This window comes from Sapajus apella, unplaced genomic scaffold (genome assembly GCF_009761245.1).
Source record: "Sapajus apella isolate SASKATOON/1434 unplaced genomic scaffold, GSC_monkey_1.0 scaffold5, whole genome shotgun sequence".
NCBI lineage: Eukaryota > Metazoa > Chordata > Mammalia > Primates > Cebidae > Sapajus > Sapajus apella.
The window spans coordinates 36,088,540-36,113,002 of record NW_022436945.1 but is presented as its reverse complement, the minus strand read 5'-3'; the positions used below and the strand labels follow the sequence as shown (position 1 = coordinate 36,113,002).

Here is a 24,463-nt window from a genome sequence, read left to right as displayed (position 1 = left end):
TTAGCTGGGCATGGTGGCGCATGCCTGTAATCCCAGCTACTCAGGAGGCTGAGGCAGGAGAATTGCCTGAACCCAGGAGACGGAGGTTGCGGTGAGCCGAGATCGCGCCATTGCACTCCAGCCTGGGCAACAAGAGCGAAACTCCGTCTCAAAAAAAAAAAAAAAAAAAAAACAAGAAAGTATAGGAAAAGACTTACAGATGTAAGGGTTGGCCTTACATCTGCAATCCCAGAGCTATGGGAGACAGAGGCAGGAGTATTGCTTGAGGCCAGGAATTTGAAACTAGCCTGGTGACACCACAGAGCCTCCACATCTCTACAAAAAAATAAACATAAATATATATTGAGCAGGTATAGTGACACATGCCTCTAGTTCCAACTACTTTGGGGCTGAGGTAGGAAGATCCCTTGAGCCCAAAAGGTAGAAGCTGCAGTCAGCTATGATGGTACTATTGCTCTCCAGCCTGGGCAACAGAGCTAGACTCTCTTTTTAAAAATGTAGAAAAGTATTAAGATTGGAGAAATAATGTTATATGTGGAGAATCTGTGATGACCAGTGCTTTCATGGCATATTTTGGAGGATGCACTAGTACTTCAATTATGTTTCCCAAAAGAGAGAGCTTGAACCTCATCCAAATTTATAAGATGGATCTGGGAACAAGCAATTCATTGCTTTGTTTAATTGTTCATTCTATAAATATTTATTGACACTCTATGTGGCATGCACTGTAGCAACAGATAAAATAAACACAGATGAGCAAAAATTACCCAGCCCGGGCCCTCAGAGAGACTACAGTCTATGAGAAAAGAATGACAGAGATGGAATTAAGATGATGTGTGACAAATTCCATGAAGGAAGCAGTACAGAATACAGAGCACGGAGCTCTGGCTATTGAGCATGATGGGCACTTTTGGCTTTCCCTTTGAAAGAAAACTTGACTCCAAACATTTAAAACACACAAAAAACAAATCCTCTGTCTAATATAATGAGTTCCCACTTCGTACCCGTCCACTAGTCATCCAAACCTGAACAAGTCATCAGGGTTCCGAATACAACCTGATTGGGGTTTGTTTCCAGGGTATGGGAATTGCTTAGCTCATTGGTCCATCATATGAAAATTTCCACATGCATCATTACTAATGTGAAAGACGCTTTTCCCCCTTGAAGTCAATAATAAATACTTTTCAAAGATCTGTTGGGAATGCTTATCTTTGCCCAATAAAACACTAAAGATATAGAGCTTAGTGATCCCTTTCACGTCACAAGGGAACTAAGATTTGTCCCCCTCCATTTCAATTTATGTATCCTTTCTCTCCATACCCCACCTTCTCTCTGTGTGTGTGCCTCTGTCACACACATATTTTCTCTTTTTCCCCCTCTCCCTCTCTCCAGCCGTCCTTTCCCCCTACCTAAAGCGGTCAACCTCTGGAAGTAAGTCAACTCCGTTCTGAAACAGAAGAGTGTCGAAAGAAGTGAAAGTGATTTTGACAAGAGGTCGCTTGTCTCCACCTCTCCCCTCCTCTCCAGAAAAGGATGGAGCAGCAACGCGGAGGGTGAGCGCGTGTCCAGTGGAGGCGGGTAAAGAAACGGGGTGTCTTTAAAGCCATAGCTTAGCAAATGCTGGGACTAGGGTGCGGCTGGAGTCCACTTTACAATAGTTTGGCTGGAGTCCGTCCGGTGAGTGGTAACCCCTGTTACCAGGAAGAATCTTTTTGGTTCCATCGCCCTCCCTACCACCCCCCACAACACCTGAAGGGTTGGGTCTCAAAGGTCGATTGAGCCCGGACTTGTCCCCCCCTCCTCACCACCTCCTCCCACCCCACGCCCAGCAGTCCCCTTCACCACCCCTTCTCTACCTCCAACCTTGACTCTGGGTACAAACAGGTCCTCGCACAACCTGACGAGAGAGGAGCTTCATTGGTTAGATCCAAATCCCAGCGGAAGGGAGGGGGCCAGGAGGGAGGAGGCCAAGCTCTGCTGTGGGCGGGGAGCCCACTTGGGGTGGGGGGCTGCGGAGCCGGAGGAGGGGCGAGAGACCCCGGTCCTCATCCCGGAGTTACAGTCGGAACAAACTTGCCGAGTCTTGCAGCGCGAGCGCGCGGATGCGAACCCCAGAACCTCCAGCGCGCGGGCACGAAAGGGTGTGGAGCGGTATACATAGCTCTACATACACATTGAACGCTGAGCGAGAAAGGAGGGGGCGAGGAAGGCAGGTTCCGCCTCCCCTGGCCCCGTGCACACACACGCCCACCGCGGCTCGGGCTGGCTGAGCGCGGGCGAGTGTGAGCGCGAGTGTGCGCACGCCGCGGGAGCCTCTCTGCCCTCTCCTCGCACCCTGCTCAGGGCATCTGAAGAGCCTGGAAACGTGAACAGGCTTGAAGTATGGCATGTTGCAAAGATGGTTTCTGCCAAGAAGGTACCCGCGATCGCTCTATCCGCCGGGGTCAGTTTCGCCCTCCTGCGCTTCCTGTGCCTGGCGGTTTGGTGAGTTCTCTGGGGTGTGCGGGGAGGTGGGCGACGGGAAAGTGGAGAAATGGCCAGCTCCCGGACCCCTTCGGGCACTCGCTCCGCCCTGGGCGGACTAGATCTTCTTATCTCAGCTGTAAGATCGGGGGCCAAAGCCAAGCTTTTCTGTGACCGCATAGATGCGGAGAGCACGAAGGGTGCAGGGCGCAAGAGGCGTGTGGGCACTGTGGGTCTGTGGTGGGGCGCGCTTTTCCTGACCATTTCTATCTTCTGCATCCCAACCCCCAGCTTCGTCGCCTTTAGCTTGGGGCAAGCGACTCTTTCCCTAGAAAACAAACCTGTTTGCACCTGTTCTCTGATGGATTCTTAAAATAATCTCCTCCGCCCCCGTTTTTTTTTTTTTTTTTTTTTTTTTTCCTCTTGCAGTTTAAACGATTCCCCAGGACAGAACCAAAAGGAGGAGAAATTGTGCACAGAAAATTTCACCCGCATCCTGGACAGTTTGCTCGATGGTTATGACAACAGGCTGCGTCCTGGATTTGGGGGTATGAACGATTTCAAAAGCGCAAGTGTACCCTGTCTGTCCCTCTCTTGGTCTGCCTGTCTGTCTGTCTGTGGGAATATCATTAGGTATGCCTCACGTGCAAAAATAAATCTCTATCTCTCCTCTCTTGGTGAGACCTATGACAAGAAGACCGCCTCCACCCGTACTTTCCCATCTCCCTGCCCCCTCAGAAGCTTTGCCTCTCCCCCACACTAATTACCTCCCGGGACCTGACTGCTGGGTGGGGGAGGTTGGAGAGGAAGAGTCAAAAATGGGAAGTCTAGGCTCAGCTGCCTGGCCGCTCTTCGCTGAGAATAGTTTCCCTGAACCTGGCCACTTCGCTCAGAGCAGGTTGCACTTGAAGCAGCTGAACCGAAGTCCCTCTTCCTCCCACGTGTCCAAGCCTCTGCCAAAACCTTGGCCAGCGTTCTACCTAGGACATGAATCTGGGGCATGAAGCTGCCTGCTATGCTAGAGAACCCAGACCTTTCCTTTTCTCTTCTACAGCGGGATGCTTTTTTTCTTTCTTTCTTTTATGGGGATGTGTCATTGCTTTCCTCCTAAGACTAAAGTTAGAGATGTTTCAGCTTGCTTTCTTCAACAAAATAGGTTTAAAAGACTTAATAGAGGCACATCCATTAACAGCACTGTTGCTCTTTTTTATACTCATATTTCCTTTGCATATATAATGGAAATCTATGCGCCAAGCTTTGTGCTAGGCACTAGGTCCACAGAAATCTTAAGATACAGTTCTTAACCTCAAACAGCTTCTCAGTCCAGTTGAACGAAGACAAATCACTTGCTACAGTCCCATTCACAGGTTTGACCCAAGTTCTTTGATCTCAAATTCCCTATTCTTTACAGTACACTGCACTACTTACCCTTCAGCAAATGAGTTGAACAAGACAAATATTCTATCTTAAAGGAGCTTACATTCAAGCGGTAACAATAATAGCAGCCAGTAATATTGTATTTATTTAATAACATGTTCACATATACCAGGCATTTTATAGACATTACTACTCTGTATAACCCTCACAACAATCCTTTGAAAGCCAATATTATACCCACTTTACAGATAAGGAAATTGAGGCTTAGAAAGTTAAGTAACTAGTGCAAGTTCGAAGTTAGTAAGTGGGAGTAGAAGGATGTAAACCCAGGGCAGGCTGTGTATTTATAAGACAACGCCATGCAGATGGGAGTGGTATCAGATACTACATAATGAGTATCATCTAATATTAGAAGCATGGAGCAACTTTATGCTTCCTGTTGAGGGTGTGTGGAAGAGGAGATGCTGGGAGAGTGGAGAAAGTAAGAATGGGGAGCAGGACAGCATGTGATGTGAGGTAGGAGTATGGCCTGAGGCTAGAAAGAGTTGGTGGAGATAAAATAGAGTTGGATACAGTAGAATTGGGACTTTTTTGGAGTCTAGTCTCATTTAACAGATGGGACACTGAGGTCTAGAAAGGGAAAGTGATGTCTATAAGGGCACATAGTATATCAATGAGAGGATGAAATCAGGTCTTCTGAATTCCAAACCATTATTTTCTAGGATTTTATGAGAAGGTTATGGGAAGCCATTGAGGGTATTCATTCAGCATTTGTATTTTTTATTTCTTTTTATTTTTTTCTTTCTGAGACAGAGTCTTGCTCTGTCATCCAGGCTGGAGTGCAGTGGCACGATCTGGGCTCATGGCAACCTCTGTCTCCTGGGTTCAAGCGACTCTCCTGCCACAGCCTCCCAAGTAGCTGGGATTACAGGCGCGTGCCACCCACACCCAACTATTTTTTTTTAAATATACCTTTTGGTAGAGATGGAGTTTCACCATGTTGGTCAGACTGGTCTTGAACTTGCTGACCTCAAGTGATCCACCGTCCTCTGCCTCCCAAACTGCTGGGATTACAGGCATGAGCCACCACGCCCAGCCAGCATTTGTATATTGACAGTGATAAGGATAGATGAGAAGGATGAAAGTTTCTCCTGCTTCTTTTCATGTTGCCTTTCCAGGGATAGGTTGCCTGCACTGCATTTGCCTTCATGCAAATCTGAAAAGAGGTGAATCATTTGTCAATGCATGATCTTCCATAAGTGACTGGGAAATTACCATTTTAGATCAAAAATAGTGTTGTGGAGAATGGTTCAGATGATGTGATACCATTTAAGGCAGTATTATATCAATAAAAGAGGATTTATCTGCCCATAAATGTTTTAAACTTGACATTTCAAGTGAAGAAAAAAATAGGACAAGTATCCAGTCCCACGTAGTTCAAATATTCATCAGAAAATTGATATACCAGAACATAAATCAAAGTGAAAAGTTAGAAATGAAATTGCTTTATTATAAATGTTGAAATTTAAAATCATACCTGCCCAGCTGGCTGTAATGCAAGTTATAATTCAAATGGAAGAAGGGATCCATTGTAGATGGATTATTTTTACCATCTAGCATTATATTGACAATAACATAAGTGAAAATATTCTGTGTGAGACCTTACTCGGTTTTGGTTGATCGTAATTCTGCTAAATGTCTCAAGGACATTATTAGTCATCTAGCTTGTCACTGACAAGTGATCTGCATTACCCACCTAAAAATATTTTTATAGTTTCATGGGAAGGAGCTGAATTAACATGACTTCCAGCATTAGCAATTGATTAACCATTTAAACATTTACTATGTAGCATAACATGGGTTTTTGTTTCTTTCTTTCTTTCTTGGCTTTTCTGATAAATGTTTATGGTAGATGTGATTCACTTTTTAGCAGTAGGTCATTCTCTGTAAACACACAGTATTCTCAGCATTACAGAGGAATAGTGATTCTCACCTGCAAAAAATGTGTTATTTGTTTATATGAAGTTGTAAATGTGTACCACTGAAAACAATGAGAAACTTCATCATTGGCACAGACTCTTAGATACCACAAATCAGACGCCTTTTATGACATTGCATACGCTGTGGAAAGTTTGGTATTTTAAAAATAAAATGAAAACAATCCAGATTTTGACTAGTAGGCTATAAATATGGATTTACTTCCTGATTCCTATAATCCTCCTCCTGCTCTTTGTGGGGCATTTACTTTATATCTGTTTATACAACTTCTCTGTGTTCCATTTCAAACAAAGCTAAAAGCAAAGATTTGAATTGAAATTGGATGGTTTGTGATTGCTCAGTAGGCCAGGCAGGGGTTGAAATAGATTTGGAAACTAAATTACGTATTTTTAACTCAGCAGCACAGCTTGCGATAGGGAAATAAAAGGAACTGAAATGGTTTCCTTTTTTTTTTTTTTTTTTTTTTTACATCCCTCCAGGATCTCCTCTCTCTTGTCTCCTACATTCTCCCACTGGAGAAGAAAGGGGGAAAAGGTGAAAAGAGAGGGAAGGAGGCATGGTGAGAGAAGCTGGTTTGGGACTTCTGAGGGATGTAGTCCTTTCAACCTCGGACACATCAGTTGCTATCATCCTGAAGTAGCTTGCACCTGTTTAGACGTAGCACACAAGTGAACCTTCCATAAAAGAGTCAGAAAATAATCCTGTAGCTCTTGTTTACTTTCAACACTGTTACATGCTGTCTTAAAAATGTATAGCTAAGGTATTTACTAACTACCAGAAAATGGTTTAGGAAACTTGCCTTTACTCATTTTTCATTTATTGAAGGGTTGCACAGCCTTTCATGCATCTCAGTCTTCTGAGGCACATGATCTAGAATATTAAATGTTTCAAATACAGATCATTGCCTCTGAATCACCTTCCACAACGTCTATGAAATGGGAATAAGGAATTTTAGTCAATTTTGTAAAGTTGCTTGTAAAGAGATAAGTGGGGCAGGCATCATCCCTCTGTTAGAAAAGAAGCTGAGAAAAGTTCCAGAGAATTCCCCACCAATTTTATAGCTACTCCTTGGTAAGGTCACAACTCACACCCTCATCTTTAAAACCTTAGTTAGGCAGCTGGTCTATTGCTATATCCACTTCAGAGGCATTCTTGCATCCTCCTGTTTATCAAGGGTCAAATTTCCTGAACATGCTTTCTTGTTACTAAATTAAGTAGGTCTTTAAAATAAGCAAAACTACATTTCCTCTAAAGGAGCGAAATGAGAACTTCATTCTAAAGCTTTAATAACTTTTCAAATAGTAAAGAAAATAGAGAACATTACATGCATTTGGGTTAAGTTGAAGTATCTTTCTCACAAAATCAAATTGTGTTTGCGATGTTTTTAAATGATCCATGTATCTCCATTTAAAAGTTAATGTGTCATGTACTAGCCTTATTAATTAAATGTCAATAGAGAAATAGTTTTAAAAATACATAGATGAAAAGAGCACTTCTCGGCAATGTAAAGCTTCATTCTCTTCCAATTTGTCCCATTCTTTCATTCATTCATTTTGTGAAATCAATCTGTATTGAAAGACTGCTATATGTCAGGAAAAATGTAAGGTTGTGAAGATATCATTCTGATCTGACATGAGCCCTTACAGACTTTATAGCTAAGCATTATAGAGAGATGAAAATAATAAAGAAATAATAAAATAATTAAATGAAAATGCTATGAGATAATCTAATAGCATGCTAAAAGTGAGAAAAAATTGGGTGAGGGATCTATTTCAGATTCGGTGTTCATGGAAGTCTTTTAAGCTAAGACCTAAAGGTGTCAGGTATGAAAAGAGTAAATGTAATTTTCAAAGGGAACAAAAAAAAATAAGTGCAAAGGTCTAAAGGTAGATCATCAGTTAGTGTGATGTAGACCATGAAAGGAGTCCAGTGTGCCCGTAGCCAGAAAGCAAGAAGAATCTCATAGGATTAGGTTGGGATGGTAAACAGAGGCTAAGTCTTGTAGAGTCTTTGGGGTCCCTGTGAAAGAGCTTATATTGTTCTCTTAGTGAACCTGGAAGCAACTGGAGTTTTCTAAGAGGAAAGAATGATATGGTTTGACTTGAGTGAAAAATGCTCCATCTTGTCTGCATAAAGGAAGGCGTAGAAAAGGAAGTGGGGCAATTGGAAGCAGGGAGACCAATGAAGCTTTGTTTTACTTTTACTTTAGTTCTCTTAAGTTGGTGGTTGCTTGGAATAAGGTGGCAGATGTAGTAAAGATGAATATACGTAAGTGAGTTTTTTGGAGGTTTAATTCAACAAAGAATTGGCAATTGACTTGATATGAATGTTAAAAAAAGAGAGAAAAGTAAAAAATGACTTCTCAATTCTATTTTGAGAAACTGGGCAAGATTGGTGTTATTTAAAGTTGGGGAGGACTGCACGATTTCCTGCCCTCATAAGTTCACACGGTGGAAGAGATAGAAAATAAGTAACAGAAATAAGTAAAATATATTGTGCCAAATCTTGGTTAACAGCTATAGAGTATGGTAAAGCAGGGGAGGGGGTTGCAATTTTAAGTAGAATAATTAGGGGAGACTTCATTAAGAAAGTGCTATTTGAACACTGAACATAATTAGGTAAAAGCATAACCACATTTGGGGTGGGGTCTTCTAATGAATGAGGAGGATCTCTAAGTGCAAACATATTAAGCAGGAAGTCAGGGACCCTGTAGTGAAGTTTAGCAGGGCTGAGGCATAAGAGGGGACCAGTGTGATAGGAGGACAAGGTTGTGTACAGCTTTGCAGGCTGATTAGGACTGTGCTTTTACTCTGAGTCAGATCAAAAGTGACTGGAAAGATTTTAGCAGGGACAAGGCCTGAACTAATTTTAAAAGGCTCTTGTTGTGTTTAGAACAGGCAGTCAGAGGCAAGGGCAGATGCAGCGAGCTTTTCCATAATAAACCAGGCAAGAAATGATGGATACTTTGACCAAGCTGGTAGCAGAGAAGTTTGCAAATTTATAAGAAATGGTTGGCTTCAGGATATTTTGAAATTAAAGTCAACTGACGACAGCCAGAACGTGGGATGTGAGAGAAAGGGAGGTGTCAAAGCTGATTCTAAAGTTTTTGACTTGAACACCTAGAAAAATTGAGTTGTCAAGACTGTGGTAGAAGCAGACCAGGGGCATAGATGAGCAATTTGTATGCAGGTATGGTACCTGTGAGATGTCTATCACACATCAAGTGGAGATGAGCCTGAAATTCAGGGATGATGAGCATGTCAATATACATGGTATTTAAAGACAGAAATCTGAAAAGATTACAGGGGATAAAGTTTGAGAGAGAAAAGGTACAAATACTGAGTTTTGATGTCTCCAATGTTAGGGGATGGCTCCAGACAGGAGAGGCAGAATCTCTGACCCAAGAAAACTTAAAAGGAGTGGCTTGTGAAGTAACAGGAAAACCAAGGGAGTGTGTGTAAAAGTAAGGTAAAATGATAAGGGGAGAAAAAAGAAAGAAAGGAGAAGGGATTGATTAAGTCAAATGTTCCTGACAGATCAAGAGAGATAAGAACTTAAAATTGACCACTGGATTTAGCAATATCTGTATCTTCAGTGATTTTAACTGTTTAGTTGGAGCAGTTTTGTTGGTATGATGGGTATGAAAGTCTGATTGAGTTCATTCAAGAAAGAATGGAACATGATTTTTCTGAGCATTTGTACAAGGAAGCAGAGAAATGGGATGGTAGAAGGAAGGAGGTAGGAAATGGGAGAAAGAAAAATACTTTCAAAGTTGTTGGGAACGATGTTGTATATAAGGAAAAAGTCATGGTACTGACAAAAGAAAGTGGACGCTAGGCATGAAAAACAAATTATTGAGATAGATGATGGAGTGAATAGGAAGAATTAGAGGTACTATAATGGAGTGAATAGGAAGAATTAGAGAAGAGAAAGAGGCAAGTTTGCCTTTGTTTTTTCACTATTAGACCATAACATGTTTTTTTTACTACTGTGAATAATCTAGTAGAGGATATTTAATATTGGACTGTAGGTTAGGGATAGCTGAAAGAAAGATGTTTTTGAGAAAACAAGAGAAATTCGAATTCAGAGCACAACTTTACTTTAAGTTCTTGGTTAACAACAACAAAAAAAGATATACAATATGCTGGTGCTATATTTACATTTTCTTTAGGATTAGGCTATATCCATTGCATTCAGTGTTTCCCGAAATAAACATTGTAAAATCTAGATCATAGGCTATTAGAAAAGTGGTGGATATTTGGGTAATACTTCACTGAGTTGTTAAATTTCTTTTAGATGAGAACATACATCTGATTGCATTTGTGTATATCATTAAACATCACTGCCTTATGCTCTAAGCTTTTCTTATATATTTATTTTCTTATATATTTATTCTATAAGCCACATGTACACAGATTTGAAGCCTGAATTAGTAGTTCTTGGTTTATGACACACTCTCATTATTGGTCCATACATGATCTTCTTTTTATATATCCTTTCATCTGTTCAATCATTTATTAAACTATAATAAACATACCAGTTAAACCACAAACTAGCACAAAGTGTAGGACTTGGACAATTTTATCCTGCTACGTGGTCTCCCCTATCCTATCTTCCTGTCTTCCTTGCCTAAAGTAACCACGATTTTAATTCATTTTAAAATTAGTTCTTAGTTTTCCTTTGAATGTCATTTTAGATGGACTATCTTTATTTTAAAAGTAATTTAAAATATTTAATTGCTTTGAACTTGCTATATATAATCTTTTGATGCTTTTAATGTAATTATATATTGCTAAAAATCATTCTTTTTGTTGCATATTGCAGTAGATCATTCATTTTGACTGCTGTGTGATATTCCCATTGCAAAGAAACCAGCTTATTCATCTGCTCTGTTGGCAGTAGGCTTTTTGCTTGTTTCCAAGACTGTGGTGCTGTGAATATCCTGGCCCAAATTTCCTGCTGTAAATGTGCAAGAGTTTCTTTTGCATATATATCAAGGAATGGATTTTTCTGGATCTTAGTGTAAGTGGGAGTTGACAAGATAATGCCAAACTATTTTTCATGATGAGTTTACAAAATCAACTCCCATTTACAGTTTACAATGAACATGACATTCAGGATCCAGATACCCTCTTTAACACAAGATACATCACATATATATCTTGAAATGGTATTTCTTAAAATGGCATTTTATTGTGAAATGATTTGAATTTTTCTGATTCTATGTTCTAATGTGGTTGAATATCTTTTCCAATCTTTCTTGGCTACAAGAATTTTCTTTCTGTGAATTACTTGTTTTCATTGTTTGCCCATATTTATTGTTGTTGTTGTTCCTACTTTTCTTATTTATTTGACAGCTTTAATTATTGGCAAAGTAGACCAGGATTGATAGAAGGATTATATGACATGGGAGGCCCTAATCCTTAATGTCTCCTAACAGAAAGAAACTTCTAGAACTTTATAGTGTTTTCTGCTCTTTCAGTGATATCAATGGCTATCTCTTGTCTTTGTTTAATATTCAGGGAGGCTTGTATTTGTATATTTTGTAAATGACTATCAAAAAGAGATTTCTTTATGCATTTCACTTAGGATTCCTTGTTGTTGTATTGCTTAAATACTTCAAGTGTCTTCATCTTTGGAGATACGTCACTAGTATTTTGTAAGTTCATGGTGGATACATGATGCAGGTGGCTGAAAAATTATAAATGTTTCCTCAAGTGCATGGAAAATGCGGATGAACTAGTTTCAAGATCAGCAAACACCATAGGTCTTTCTTATGATGTAACAGCAAATTAGACATTATTATTGGAGATGAAATTTCAAAAATTATTCCATCTTTAGCCATACCTGTACTGCAAAAGTAAAGTAAACTGGGAGGTCATCTGATTCATTGTTAATTGCCTTCCCACTTTCCCAGCAAGTTAAACTCAATAATTAGACGGTAGTATTTCCCTGAATTTGATCTTGCTGGTTTTGGCTTTCTTTCACAAAAAAACTGTTAAATCATCTTGTTTACCTTACAGACTGTCAACCATATTTTAGGGAATAAAAAATATTTCCCTATTACCAACAAAGTACAATTTTTTAAATAAAAAATGTCTTTAATGCTGCACAAATGTGTATCAAATATGGGAAGAAATCCTTCCAAGCTCAAAATTATCTGTTTTCCATGTAATTATACTCTTAGTAGGTTGCTTTGAACGTCCTAAACTGTCTTATTAGAGGAGATGTCTCTAATAATTATTCTTAATTACATAGTGACCATTTTTCATTGACAACTGATTTATTGGAAGCCCATTACATTTAAAACCTGTGATTGGTTCTGCCAGAGGATACAAATACAAAATAAGATACAGTTTATGCTTTAAATGGGAAATATTTTTAGTTTAACGGATGTGGAAAGTAATTCTGTTAATTTTTCCTTTTGATGAGTTTTCAAATCACTGCTGGGATAATATTAGGAACATGACAAAACACAGTTATTCAACACCCAATATGTGCAAGACATTGTGCTAGTTTTGGACTTCAAAAAGGATTAAGATTTTGCCTTTGCTGTTACAGCTAGAAAGACCCAGGCAGGATGTAATATGAATGATCGTAAACGTGTGAAAAGTGCTGTGAGAAAATGCTTCAGAAACTAATGAATAAAGCAGAAAATGTAGATATAGTATGTTGTATTATATGTTATATTATAGATATGAAGTTCCATATTTGCCTAAGTAATTATTGATTTATTATTGGTGATATAGTATAGTAAAGCTAGCACATGCTTTAGAGATCAATACAAGGGGATTAGAATCCTGGCTGTGGCATACACTACTTAATCTCTGTGAACTCAGTTTCCAGATACATAACATTCTCATGAAGATAGTGCCTTTGGAGGCTGTCGTGAGGATTAAATGAAATAGTATATGGGAAGATTCTAGTAGCCTATCTGGCACATAATTGATCTTCAATAAATAGCAATGATGATATCTCTGTGTATTGTTCTTTGGAAATTACCCACACCCTGTGAGCATATCTGCTCCTCCATCTGTCCACCCTTTATTCCCACTGCCACATCCCTAGTCCAAGGTGTTATCACCACCTCTCAGCTTCACTAGTATAGCAGCCTCTTAGAAGAGCCCTTCTTCTACTTTTGCTTCCCTGTAATGTATTGTCAATGCCATTGTCAGAATAAGTTTGTAAAAAGTATAATCCAATCATTAAATTTGCTTACTTCAAACCCCCAGTGGCCTCCCAGTAATGGGATACAAATTCCAAATGATGGGATACCAATCAAACTTCTTACCACAGCCTATAAGCAAAGACAGAGATAGACTGAATATCAGAAGAAGAGAGATCCAGGAAAGAACACAGGAATAATGATTAACCTTTGGGTTCTCTAAGGCTGTTATAACAAAGTACCACAGACTGGATGGCTTAAACAATAGGAAATTAATTTTCCACAGTTCTGGAGGTATCAAAGTGTAGACAAAATTGGGTTCTTCTAAGTCCTCTCTCCTTGGCTTATAGATGGCCATCTTCTCTCCATCTTCACCTGGTCTCCACTATGTGTCTGTGTGTGTTTGTGTCCTAATCTACACTTCTGATATTGGATTGGGGCCCACCCTAGTGACCTCATTTTAACTTAAGTATCTCTAAAAATTCTATCTCCAAATATGGTAATATCATGAGGTACTAAGAATTAGATCTTCATCATAGGAATTTGGAGGGAATACAGTTTAGCTCATAACAATACTATAACTCTCCATCTTTTACTGATATTTCTACAACTTATTTTCCATGTAGTTTTAACAAGTCATCATAACATGTATTATAAATATGTTGCTTAAAAGATGCCACTTTTTAGAATATGAGTTCAAGAGTAAGTGTTCTAACCACTGTACCCTGGTTTTTATTCCATCATTGTGGCTTTCATTTCTCATCATTCTGTCCCTCCCTTGCTTTGCTTCAGCCCCATTGACCTGTTTTCTAGTCCTTGCATGCACTCAGCCCTTTTCCTGTCTTTGATCTTGTCCTTTTGCAGTTCTTTCTGCCTGGAATCCAATTTTCCCAGTTCTTGCAATGGCTCATGCTCATTCTCCAAGACTGAGTTTAAAAGTCACTGCTTTGAAGAAGCAGCTGTGACTGCAAATCAAGAATGGCCTTCCCAGTCTCTCACTCTCTTACCATTCTGTATTTTTCCTCTTAGAAATGGTAGCATTCTGTCATTTAGTTTATCTTTTTACTACTGTATTCATACTCTGATTGCCCCAATGTCATGTTAGCTCTTTGAGGCAGGGAATTCCTAAGTTTTGTTTACCAATGTAGCATCAGAGCCTAGCAGGGAGCCCAATACACAACTGGCACTCATTCTATAAACATTTATTGAATTAATGTCTGAATGAAATCCCTTTACCAATCAAATGTTTTTAGGATCTCACTCAGACGCAAAGATCCATAGGAACTTATGAGGTAAATACTGAATAATGAATGTCACAAATAGTAACGTTATAATTTTGAACACAAAACAATATTCAAGAATCATTGAGAAAGTAACATGTTATGCAAGAATTGGAAAATGTTCATTATTATCATGGAATCATTGTTTAACTATGGAACTACAAGAATTAGCATACACCCACACACTTTAAAATAAATTTATAAAGAAAAAATATCATTGGCCTAATTATTCTCTCTCCTAGACTCCTCACTCCCTTGAAATACCTATGATGTTAATATTTTATAGCACATGGTATTGTAAATACTATTCTAGAAAAACAGATGAACACTGTAAAATGAGTAAAGTGAACAGCCTCATCTAGGAACTTGTTAGAAATGCAAATTGTGAGGCTGCACCTTATGCCTAGTACTAAATCAACAATTCAGGGTGTTGAGTTCAGCAATCTGTGTTTAAACAAGCCCTTCAAGTGATTCTGACATATATATATATATATATATATGTATATATATATATATATATATGTCAGGACATAATCAACCTCAATTATTCTGATTAACTTATCTCTGCTTGCCTTGACTTGCAACGACATAGTGTTTCTAGTTTTAATACTCTTGCAATTGTCCTTAAGAAACTAACATAGTGATTTATTTCACTGTTGAACTTATTTGAGTGAAATTGCTATCTTCTAGGGTTCAGCACACATTACCTGCTTCCTGGGTTACCTAACTATTCCTGGAACAATTTCACTTTAATGAGTTCATTACTACCACGTTTTGTTGTTGTTGTCTCCAATTTTCCATTTAAATCAAAATTTAATAAACTTTTCTGCTTTCTATAGATGTAGTCTTGAAAAAATTAAATCTCATGGTAGATCAGCCTGATCCAGACTTTTTCTTGCACTGTACTGCCTAAGGCTCTATTTTTCTTAGGATACTTATTCGATAAAGAATTTCCTCATTCTCCCTCGAGCTATCTTTCTTTGTGTGGATCAGTCTTCATTCTTTAGAAGAAGAAACACTCAGATTTATTTTTATGAGGATAACTTTAGAACTAGAGCATTAAGTGATACCAATTTCTCTTTGTCTTTTCTTTTTTTTTTTCCGTAAATCCCGTTTCCCAGCCAGAATCCAAGTGAGAGATTATTTCATCTTGATAGCAGGTGTTGTACTTCGCAGTTACAGAATACCTAGCCTCTGGCTATACAGCATTATAAATGATTGTTTAAGGAAATTATGTTCAAGGGTCAACGATATTTATATTTTTGTTAATAATAAAATGCTATATTATTCATAATGATGACTATTGTCATCATTGAGCACATTATGTTCTAGAGACTGGGACAAATGGTTTACAAGTATTATCTCAATTAATACTCATTAAAATATTTACCTATGAGGATACCTGACTTGAAGATCATATTACTAGAACACGTTAGAACCAAATTTGAACTCTAAACTTTCTGATTTTAAGCATCATGTTAAACTCAGATTGTGCTAAAACCAGATTGTATTCCCTTGTCTAAAATCTGTGTCAGCCATATTGTCACTATGCTCCCACCTTTCTCTTCTGCCAAAATCCCTGTGTGTTTCTTCACGAACCAGCCTTATTTGGATACAGGAAAGAGTCTCAGTAGTGGTCACTGTCAGAAGCAAAGGCAACCTCACATGGAATGCATACTTTCATGAGAGAGTTGCTGTGTAGAACATCTTATTTCAGCAATTTCATTTGATCTCTATCAAGTTCTTGCCTGCTGGTTGCGGTTGCTACTATTGAGGAGTTAAATAACTTGCACAAGATCATACAGCTAGTAGGTAGCAGAGCATAAATAGCTGTTACTTACAGGAAAGTTTTTCTTTGATCCCAATCACCACTGGATGATGTGCCTGTTGATAAAGGTGACATGAATCATTTTTAAAATTATTTACCAGTATCCTCAACTCTCCAAGGATGCATTCTGTACAGCCATTATGGTTTTTGTCCTCTTCACTCCTGTGGCCACGTTTCCCTTTTTTAACAGCTCAGTTCTTTATAGAGGCCAATCAGATGATGGACTATAAAATATCACAAAGTTTAAAAGCTTTTGTGTCTCTGCATTGCCTGTTGTAACAGTGCCCAGGGGTAATGTATCTTAGAAGAAACAAGGTTCCTGGTAAGTAATTGGGGTTTCTTTTTGCCTGTAAGTAAACACTGATTTCTGGTTTTGTTGTGCTTTGGTCTACATTTTTTTGTAGAGATATATTGTCTCACTGAAAATTTAAGATGCTTGTAAAAACATGATATGTCATATCTGTATTTACTCTGTAATTATATAACCATCCCAGTCTGTAAGATAGGTAATTATTTTTTCACACTTATTTACTTCATACCTGCTAGGTCCTGTTACAGAAGTGAAAACTGACATATATGTCACCAGCTTTGGACCTGTTTCTGATGTTGAAATGGTAGGTATTTGGAAGTTTAATATACCTTTGAGGCTTGAAGAAAACATGTAGAAAAGAGGGTAATTAATATTTATTTCACTGTCAATCACGCAAAACTAGAAAGCCAAGGAATACCTAATTAAACTTAAAAATATGTAAAGAGTAAGACATTGAATCTCATTTAATTTGCATTTCAGCTGTAACATTTGAGTATTTCTTGACTTAGTGTCATTGCAAACAAAGAGAAGAACCTTCCTATTACTGATCCCTATGTCACAACCTGGTGTTCAGCCTTTTTTTTTTTTTTTTTTTTGAGATGGAGTTGCACTCTTGTTGCCCAGGTTGCAGTGCAATGGCACAATGATCTTGGCTTACTGCAACTTTTGCCTCCCAGGTTTAAGTGAGTCTTCTGCCTCAACCTCCATGTAGCTGTAGCTGGGATTGCAGGTGTGCACCACCACACGTGGTTAATTTAGAATTTTTAGTAAAGATAATGTTTCACCATGTTGGTCAGCCTGGTCGCGAACACCTGACCTCGGGTTATCTGTTCGCCTCAGCCTCCCAAAATGCTGGGACTACAGGCATGAGCCACAGCACCCTGCTGTTTTTTCTTTAGGAAACTATTGAGGAGGAGAAAATTAGAGGTGATCATTAGCTTCAGTATGAACCAGTCGTGTACACTATTTTGTAGTTTTCATTGTATTTAGTATTTCATGTTGGTCTAGTTGCTTGCTGCCCTTCTCAGCCCTTCTCCTTCCCTCTCACTCATGTTTAAGAGTTTAGAATACAAAGCACTTGTCAGGAAAAATTCATCCATACAGTTGTGCTACCTTATATTAAATATATTTAGTTTGCATGACAAAAAAGCCACCTTAGTTTATTCCTTGATCCAAAGCTCCTAGTAATTTGAAACTCTTGGGTTATTTGACTAATTTTTAAAAACTTTGTGAAAATAAAGTATGTTTTACATGTATTACTTTATCTTTAAAATGCATACAATTACATGATTAATTATGAATAATATTATTTACACATCAACTGATTTTTTTATCTAGTCTAAATGAAAACACAGCTGTGACTACCTGGTATTGGCAGTTTTCTTAAATTATAGCCACTTTATTCTTAAATGATTCCTATGTGTGGTAATTTATTTATCTTACAAATGTAGAAGATGAAGGAATCAAGGTAGATTAAAAAGTACTCTAATTGCTGAAAATCTTTTTGCTCCATTGATTTAAGATCATGTCTGCTCCAATTAATTTTATTTGGAATGGTCTTTTTTATGAGCATGAAGGAAGACAGAATTTAATGCTTATTTTCACAAACTTACATGTAGTCATTTGTGACTTAAATATGTTCCAAACTAATTGCCCTAGGAATACACAATGGATGTGTTCTTCAGACAGACATGGATTGACAAAAGACTAAAATATGATGGCCCCATTGAAATTTTGAGATTGAACAATATGATGGTAACAAAAGTATGGACCCCTGATACTTTCTTCAGGAATGGAAAGAAATCTGTCTCACATAATATGACAGCTCCAAATAAGCTTTTTAGAATTATGAGAAATGGTACTATTTTATACACAATGAGGTAATCATTTTTTTTTCTTTTTACTTCTTCCCTTACGTTTTTATTTTTTCTTTCTCCCCTTCCTTCCTTCCTTCCTTTTCTTCCCACCCTGCCTCCTTCCTTCCTCCTTCCTTCTTTCCTTTTTTTCTGTCCTGCCTTCTGCCTTCCTCCTTTTCTCCCTTCCTTTCCATTTTAGGATCTAAAATTATAATTATTTTTAAGAAGGATTGATTTTATTCAATTGCATTTCTCATCATAGACTCACCATAAGTGCGGAGTGTCCCATGAGATTGGTGGATTTTCCCATGGATGGTCATGCATGCCCTTTGAAATTCGGAAGTTGTAAGTTGTTGTAATAAAAACGTTGTTAGAATTTATGATTACCTCATGCAAGCTGATATTTACAAATGTATTTAATTTTTCATAATTCGACATTTAAATCATTGTCCATGACAAAAACTGTCTGGTTTTATTTCTGGAGACTTCATTAACTAATATTTTATAACAAAGAAATAAAAACCACCTCTTTCCCCACGAAAAAAGGAAACTTATTTATACAGATAGTCTAAGTACTCTTAGTCACAATTGGCAGGTGATCAGTCATGAAATTTAGGGACCTCTGAATGCTACATGTTGGTAGTGTTACATAAAAAGTACAAATTATATAAATTATATATATATATATAATTTATATAATTATAATATATATCTCAATAGATAGATAGATAGATAGATAGATAGATAGATAGATATTTTATTGTAAGCAGCGTCCTTCATAGAAGACTTGGAAAAAGTCCATAAAAGATTCAGAGCTTCCTGACACAGCATAGGTTAAAATGAGAGAAGCAGCACTGTTAGTATAAAAGTGACTGAAGCATGGCTAAAGCATGGTAGGGGTTGTAGTCTGAGATAATATAATGCCTTATACACCACATTTAGGAGTTTGGATTATATCTAAAAGCTATGGGAAGCCTTTGGAAGATTTGACAAAACAGTGTCACTTTCTTTGACATTTTACAGTTCCACTTCGGCTTTTTTTTTCTTTTTCTTTTTTTTGAGAATGGGTGGTAGAGAGGCTGGAGTGGAAGCAGAGAAGAGATGGAGGCTGTTGTTTTAGTACAAGCAAAGATGGCAGTGGCTTAGACTAGGAGGTTAGTAGAGAAGAAAGTGTGAAATAGATGTTTGGGAAATTTTGTAGAAATGAACGCAACAGGATGAGATGAATGGATAGGAATTAATATGAGATTCCTTTCCTTAAGCTCCCTTCTCTGAGATAACAGAAAACTATGATTGCCTTTTCTAAGGTCTGCTTCAAATTTTCAATTCAATCAGAACCTACCAAAAATAGATGCTGGCTTTTACTATTGCTTCAGATTCTTAGTCGCACTGATTGTGAAACTGTTGCCTGCTGTTATCATTGCTCACTGCTTAACTTAATGAGAATTGGCAGTAACTATTCTTTTTATAACCCCTAGTAATCACAATATTCAGTGGCCTAACTTGAAACCAGAGAGAGTAATACGTTCCCTTACCAATAATTTAATAAGAGAAGATAAATGCAGAAAAATACATAGACAGGGTGATCTCATTGGGGCCAGAATTATCCATTTGTGCTGTCATCATTAAAATTTTACCCAAATTAGCTCTCATGTAGAGGAAGTCCTTTTCACTCCCCACATTCTAAACTCTAGTTCTCAGAAAAAGCTCTCTTCAGAACGACTTGAACATAGTGTTCAAGAAGGACTTGAACATAGCAATAAAGAAATTGCACATTGGAAGCCGATGTTTTTGGATTGTGAATTAAAAAGAGAGGCACACCATACTCAGCAAGTAAGGATTTTTAATTATTCTGGAAAGAGAGAGAGAGAGAAGAAAAACATGATTTAAAACCCCCATGCTTATAATCAGAGGAATTAGAAAAACCAGGAAAGAAAAAGGTTATTCTAGCAAGGTAGGATAGCCAAGGGAAGGCTACTTAATATGTAATATCATAGGCAAGAACATAGTATATAGAGGCTGTAACAATTTAGTGAAGTGTGAATATATTTCTGGAGATAAATGCTGACACATAACATAACTGAATGAAGCTAAAATGACAACACAAGCCTCATTGTTTTGTAAGGTGCTCTTAGGTGTCAACTCCTTTCCTAGAATTAAATGATTCCATCTAGGGCCTACTGTGCTATAGCAATTTTAGGATGGTTTGGGAGGGAGGTTGGCACACAATTCATTTTGGTTCTTTTGAACTTGCTTGTGTGTGAGCCAAGCTGTCTGTTATGGGGAGACTGGTAAGCAAGCAGCTGGTCTCCATTTGCACCTAGTGCCAAATATTAGAAAATGGGCTTAAATTGCCACTAGAAGAGATCTGTTGAAGATAGAAGGGGAAATGTCTTAATTGTAAGAAATTAAATGTGGTGGAACTGGTTGTGTAATTATATTCCCTGGACAGCTTTACAAACAGCATAGCCAGTTGTCACTGTACAATGATCCCCAAATGCAGTGGATATTGCCCAGAGGCAGAGTTTGGAACAGGTCACCCAGGGGAGCTCTCCTAACAGTAGGATTTGTTTGGTTTTGTTATTATATTATTACGGGAAGCATATGATACATTTCAAAATAGCAGAACTGTGTTAGGGTGACATTGGTCAAGCACTGGAAGTGAGTTAGAAGTGAAAAAAGTAGGAGCTTGATAGTATGGTTTTGGGAGTTTAATACATCTGCTTTTGAACTGCTTATCCTTACTAGCATGGGCACACATATTTCTGCATATGTAGCATTCGGATGCCTCAGTTTTAATCTCCCCTCCTCCAATTACTTGACATAAAAATAAATACTGTTGATTTGCAAGAGTATTTACTCAATCTCCAGTTTCCTCAACCTTAAACATGTTTGACTAAATTATAGTGAACCTTATTTTCGTTTATTCCATCTTTCATGAACAAGTACTGTTTTTAAGTGTTGACCACTGATGCGGTTGAAAAAGTAGCATTGACTCTAACCACATTCTGTGCTCTCTTTTAGATGCCTATCCAAAGAGTGAGATGATCTATACCTGGACAAAAGGTCCTGAGAAATCAGTTGAAGTTCCAAAGGAGTCTTCCAGCTTAGTTCAATATGATTTGATTGGGCAAACTGTATCAAGTGAAACCATCAAATCAATTACAGGTGAGATACGTAATGAATAAAGCCGATATGCTACTTGGTGTTAGCAATAGAGTTTTCTCCTGACTTTTTCATTGAAATAGTTGTATTTTTTTCAGAACAACAAACATTTTCCAGAAATAGAGTTGATGCAAGAGTTACAGCTCATAATTTCTTTATATTTATAATCTTACTTTAGTTCAAAATAAATTCTGATTTAGCAAGATGCTAAAAGTGAGTTGGTTTTCTTATTCAGAAATGAAAGCCAGTAATCAAATATGTTAAAATTATTTTCACAAAATTATGTGGTAGGAAGTTTGATCTTGGTTTTATTTTTTCCTTTCTTTCTTTCTTTTCTTTTTTTTTTTTTTTTGTCTTTACTTTCTTTTTGGTTGTGGATTTGGGTGACTTTTGTGGGGCTTTCCAAAAATTTTCTTTTATTTTGCTCAATTATAGGGTACCACCTTTCTTCATTTTTTCAAAGTTAACAAAAATCTAAAGCTTAATTACAAACTATATTATGGGTATACATTAAAGTTCTCACATGAGTAGGGGAATGTTTATTATTGATGTTTCTTGGTCTGTCTTTTCTTTTGGAATGTAAATAGAAAGAATTATAGAATTTAGTTTTTAATCATATTTGGTGAACAAAATTATCTGATTATTGTTTGTTCTAAGACAGTTCCTTATATACAATATCACCAGAAAAAAATATTTTTAATGATAGTTTTCTTTGTTTGTTTGTGCTGTTATAACAAAATAACACAAACAGGGTGGTGCATAAACAACAGAAATTTACTTCTCACAGCTTTGGAGGTTGACAAGTCTAAGATGAGGTGATAGCAGATTCAGTGTTCAATGAGGAGCCACTTCTTTGCTCACATAATAGTACATTTTATTGATAAGTCCTCACATGTGGACCCTCAAGTTGTAGGCAGTGGGTGCTCACAGTGGGGCCTCTTTTGTAAAGGCACTAAATCTATTCATAAAGACTCCACTATCATGATTTAATCACCCCAAAGCCAACTTCCTATCATTACAATGGCTATTATGTTTCAACATCTGAATTTTGAGGACCACAAACATTTAGACCACAGCCATAGCTAAAATTTATTCCACAGTTACTATCTGACAGGCACCCGTCTAAATTCTTTTCATGTATTCTTTTGCATAACCATCACATGAAGTGGATACTACTACAACATTTATTTTATCCGTGAGAAGATTTAAATACAATGTATTTGCCTAAGCACACAGCTAATAAAGGGCAAAACCCAAATTCAAATCTAAGTGTTTTGACTTCTGAGTTTGTGTTCTTAAAAGGTTGACTGCCAGATAAAATGCTAAGATTTCATTAGTAGAAAATGAGTAGTTTTAAGAGCTGGAACAAAAGTGTGAGAAAATGAAGTTTTTTGGTTTTGTTTCAAGAAAAAATGGATAAAGCAGTGTGGTGAAGGGATGAGGAATCTAAAATAGTCAAACTCAGAGGCAGAGAGAGGAATGGTGGTAGTCAGGGGCATCCAAAAGGAGGAAACAGGGAGATATTAGCCAAAGGTCATAGAATTTCTGTTATATAAGGTCCTAGATATCTACTGTATAGCAGAGTGCACATAGTAAACAGTACTCTACTTAAAAATTTGCTAAGAGAATAGATCTCAAATATTCTTATCAAAAAAGATAATAAATAACAAGGAGGGAACTTTTGGGGGTGATGTATAAGTTTATGGCATAGATTGTGGTGATAGATTCACGAGTGTATACTTATCTCCAAACTCATCAAGTTGTATACATTAAATATGTACAGTTTTGTATGTCAATCATACTTCAAATAAATTGGTTAAAAAATAAACATAAATAAAATGGAAATGTATCATGGATAGATAAAATTAATATATAAGCTTTTGTTTTATTTTTATTTTTATTTATTTATTTTTTTTTTTTGAGACGGAGTTTCGCTCTTGTTGCCCAGGCTGGAGTGCAATGGCGCGATCTTGGTTCACCGCAACCTCCGCCTCCTGGGTTCAGGCAATTCTCCTGCCTCAGCCTCCTGAGTAGCTGGGATTACAGGCATGCGCCACCATGCCCAGCTGATTTTTTGTATTTTTAGTAGAGACGGGGTTTCACTATGTTGACCAGGATGGTCTCGATCTCTTGACCTCGTGATCCACCCGCCTCGGCCTCCCAAAGTGCTGGGATTACAGGCGTGAGCCACCGCGCCCGGCCCAGCTTTTGTTTTAAAAAAGAAATTTAGCCCACTGTCTTTTCTATTAAAACTGCTTTGCATAAGTTCACACACTATCATGAAATCAATGGCACTGCTCCTGTCTCCCAAATTTCCATTACTTTTATCTTTACGATACCTGTCATGACTGTTATCATTTTGAGGAAACCTTCTTCACATCAATTACGAAACAATACAGTAGCTTTCTAACAGGGCACTTTGCCTTTCATCTGTCCAGGCAAATATGTTTTTGGAAGTACATTTATTTTCCAGTCTGCAAGTGGGATTTAGAATGCACCTGGTAGGATATGAGTTTTCTGAATGCTAGCCTTCACAGTTTGTGAATAAGGCCACTGCTCCCTAAGTAACTTTCTTGACATGTTCTTTTCAGAAGTAACAGTAAAAATACTTATCAACAGCTACCAGAAATCTCATGGTTTATTATATTTATTAGGTTTTCAAGTTTTTGTCTAAATGCCAGTAAAACATGCTTGAACTCAGTATGCCTGTATGTTTTACATGTCTGTATTTTTCTTCATATAAAGAACATTTAGCAATTCAACTGTTTTCTATAACTAAGGTAATCTCTCTCTGAGCTTGTGAGTGTGTATGAAATATATATATGAATGAAATATATATATATATTTACATGTAAATAAAATAGCATATATTTATTCCTTTCTAAAGTTATATTTTCATAAATGTGTGTGTGTGTGTGTATGTGTCAGTGTCTGTGTGTGTATTTCCATTTTTTTCCCAGTAGTTTTCCATAAGAGTTAGGTCTAAATGCTGTTGCTAAAAAACACTGAAAATGAAAGCTA

General features: G+C 37.5%; 2 protein-coding genes across 6 annotated transcripts in view; one reads left to right on the top strand and one right to left on the bottom strand.

Annotated features, from left to right (window-relative positions):
- GABRB1 (gamma-aminobutyric acid type A receptor subunit beta1) overlaps positions 1-1,936 on the bottom strand; it is a 439,527-nt gene extending 437,591 nt beyond the window's left edge. Inside the window, exon 1 of one of the 3 annotated variants that reach the window (XM_032274094.1) lies at positions 1,864-1,936. The gene's annotated coding sequence lies outside the window, so the exon portion shown is untranslated. Of the gene's footprint in view, positions 1-1,409; positions 1,519-1,863 lie in introns of those variants that run through there. The other 2 variants (XM_032274096.1, XM_032274095.1) reach the window with 2 other exon arrangements.
- Positions 1,418-24,463, top strand: part of GABRA4 (gamma-aminobutyric acid type A receptor subunit alpha4) — a 70,156-nt gene continuing 47,110 nt past the window's right edge. Inside the window, exons 1-6 of one of the 3 annotated variants that reach the window (XM_032274090.1) lie at positions 1,418-2,484; positions 2,893-3,011; positions 16,658-16,725; positions 18,081-18,301; positions 18,540-18,622; positions 21,302-21,445. In XM_032274090.1, the coding sequence (XP_032129981.1) occupies positions 2,399-2,484; positions 2,893-3,011; positions 16,658-16,725; positions 18,081-18,301; positions 18,540-18,622; positions 21,302-21,445 (721 nt within the window). In that variant the 5' untranslated portion in view covers positions 1,418-2,398. The remainder of the gene's footprint in view (positions 2,485-2,892; positions 3,012-16,657; positions 16,726-18,080; positions 18,302-18,539; positions 18,623-21,301; positions 21,446-24,463) is intronic. The other 2 variants (XM_032274091.1, XM_032274092.1) reach the window with 2 other exon arrangements.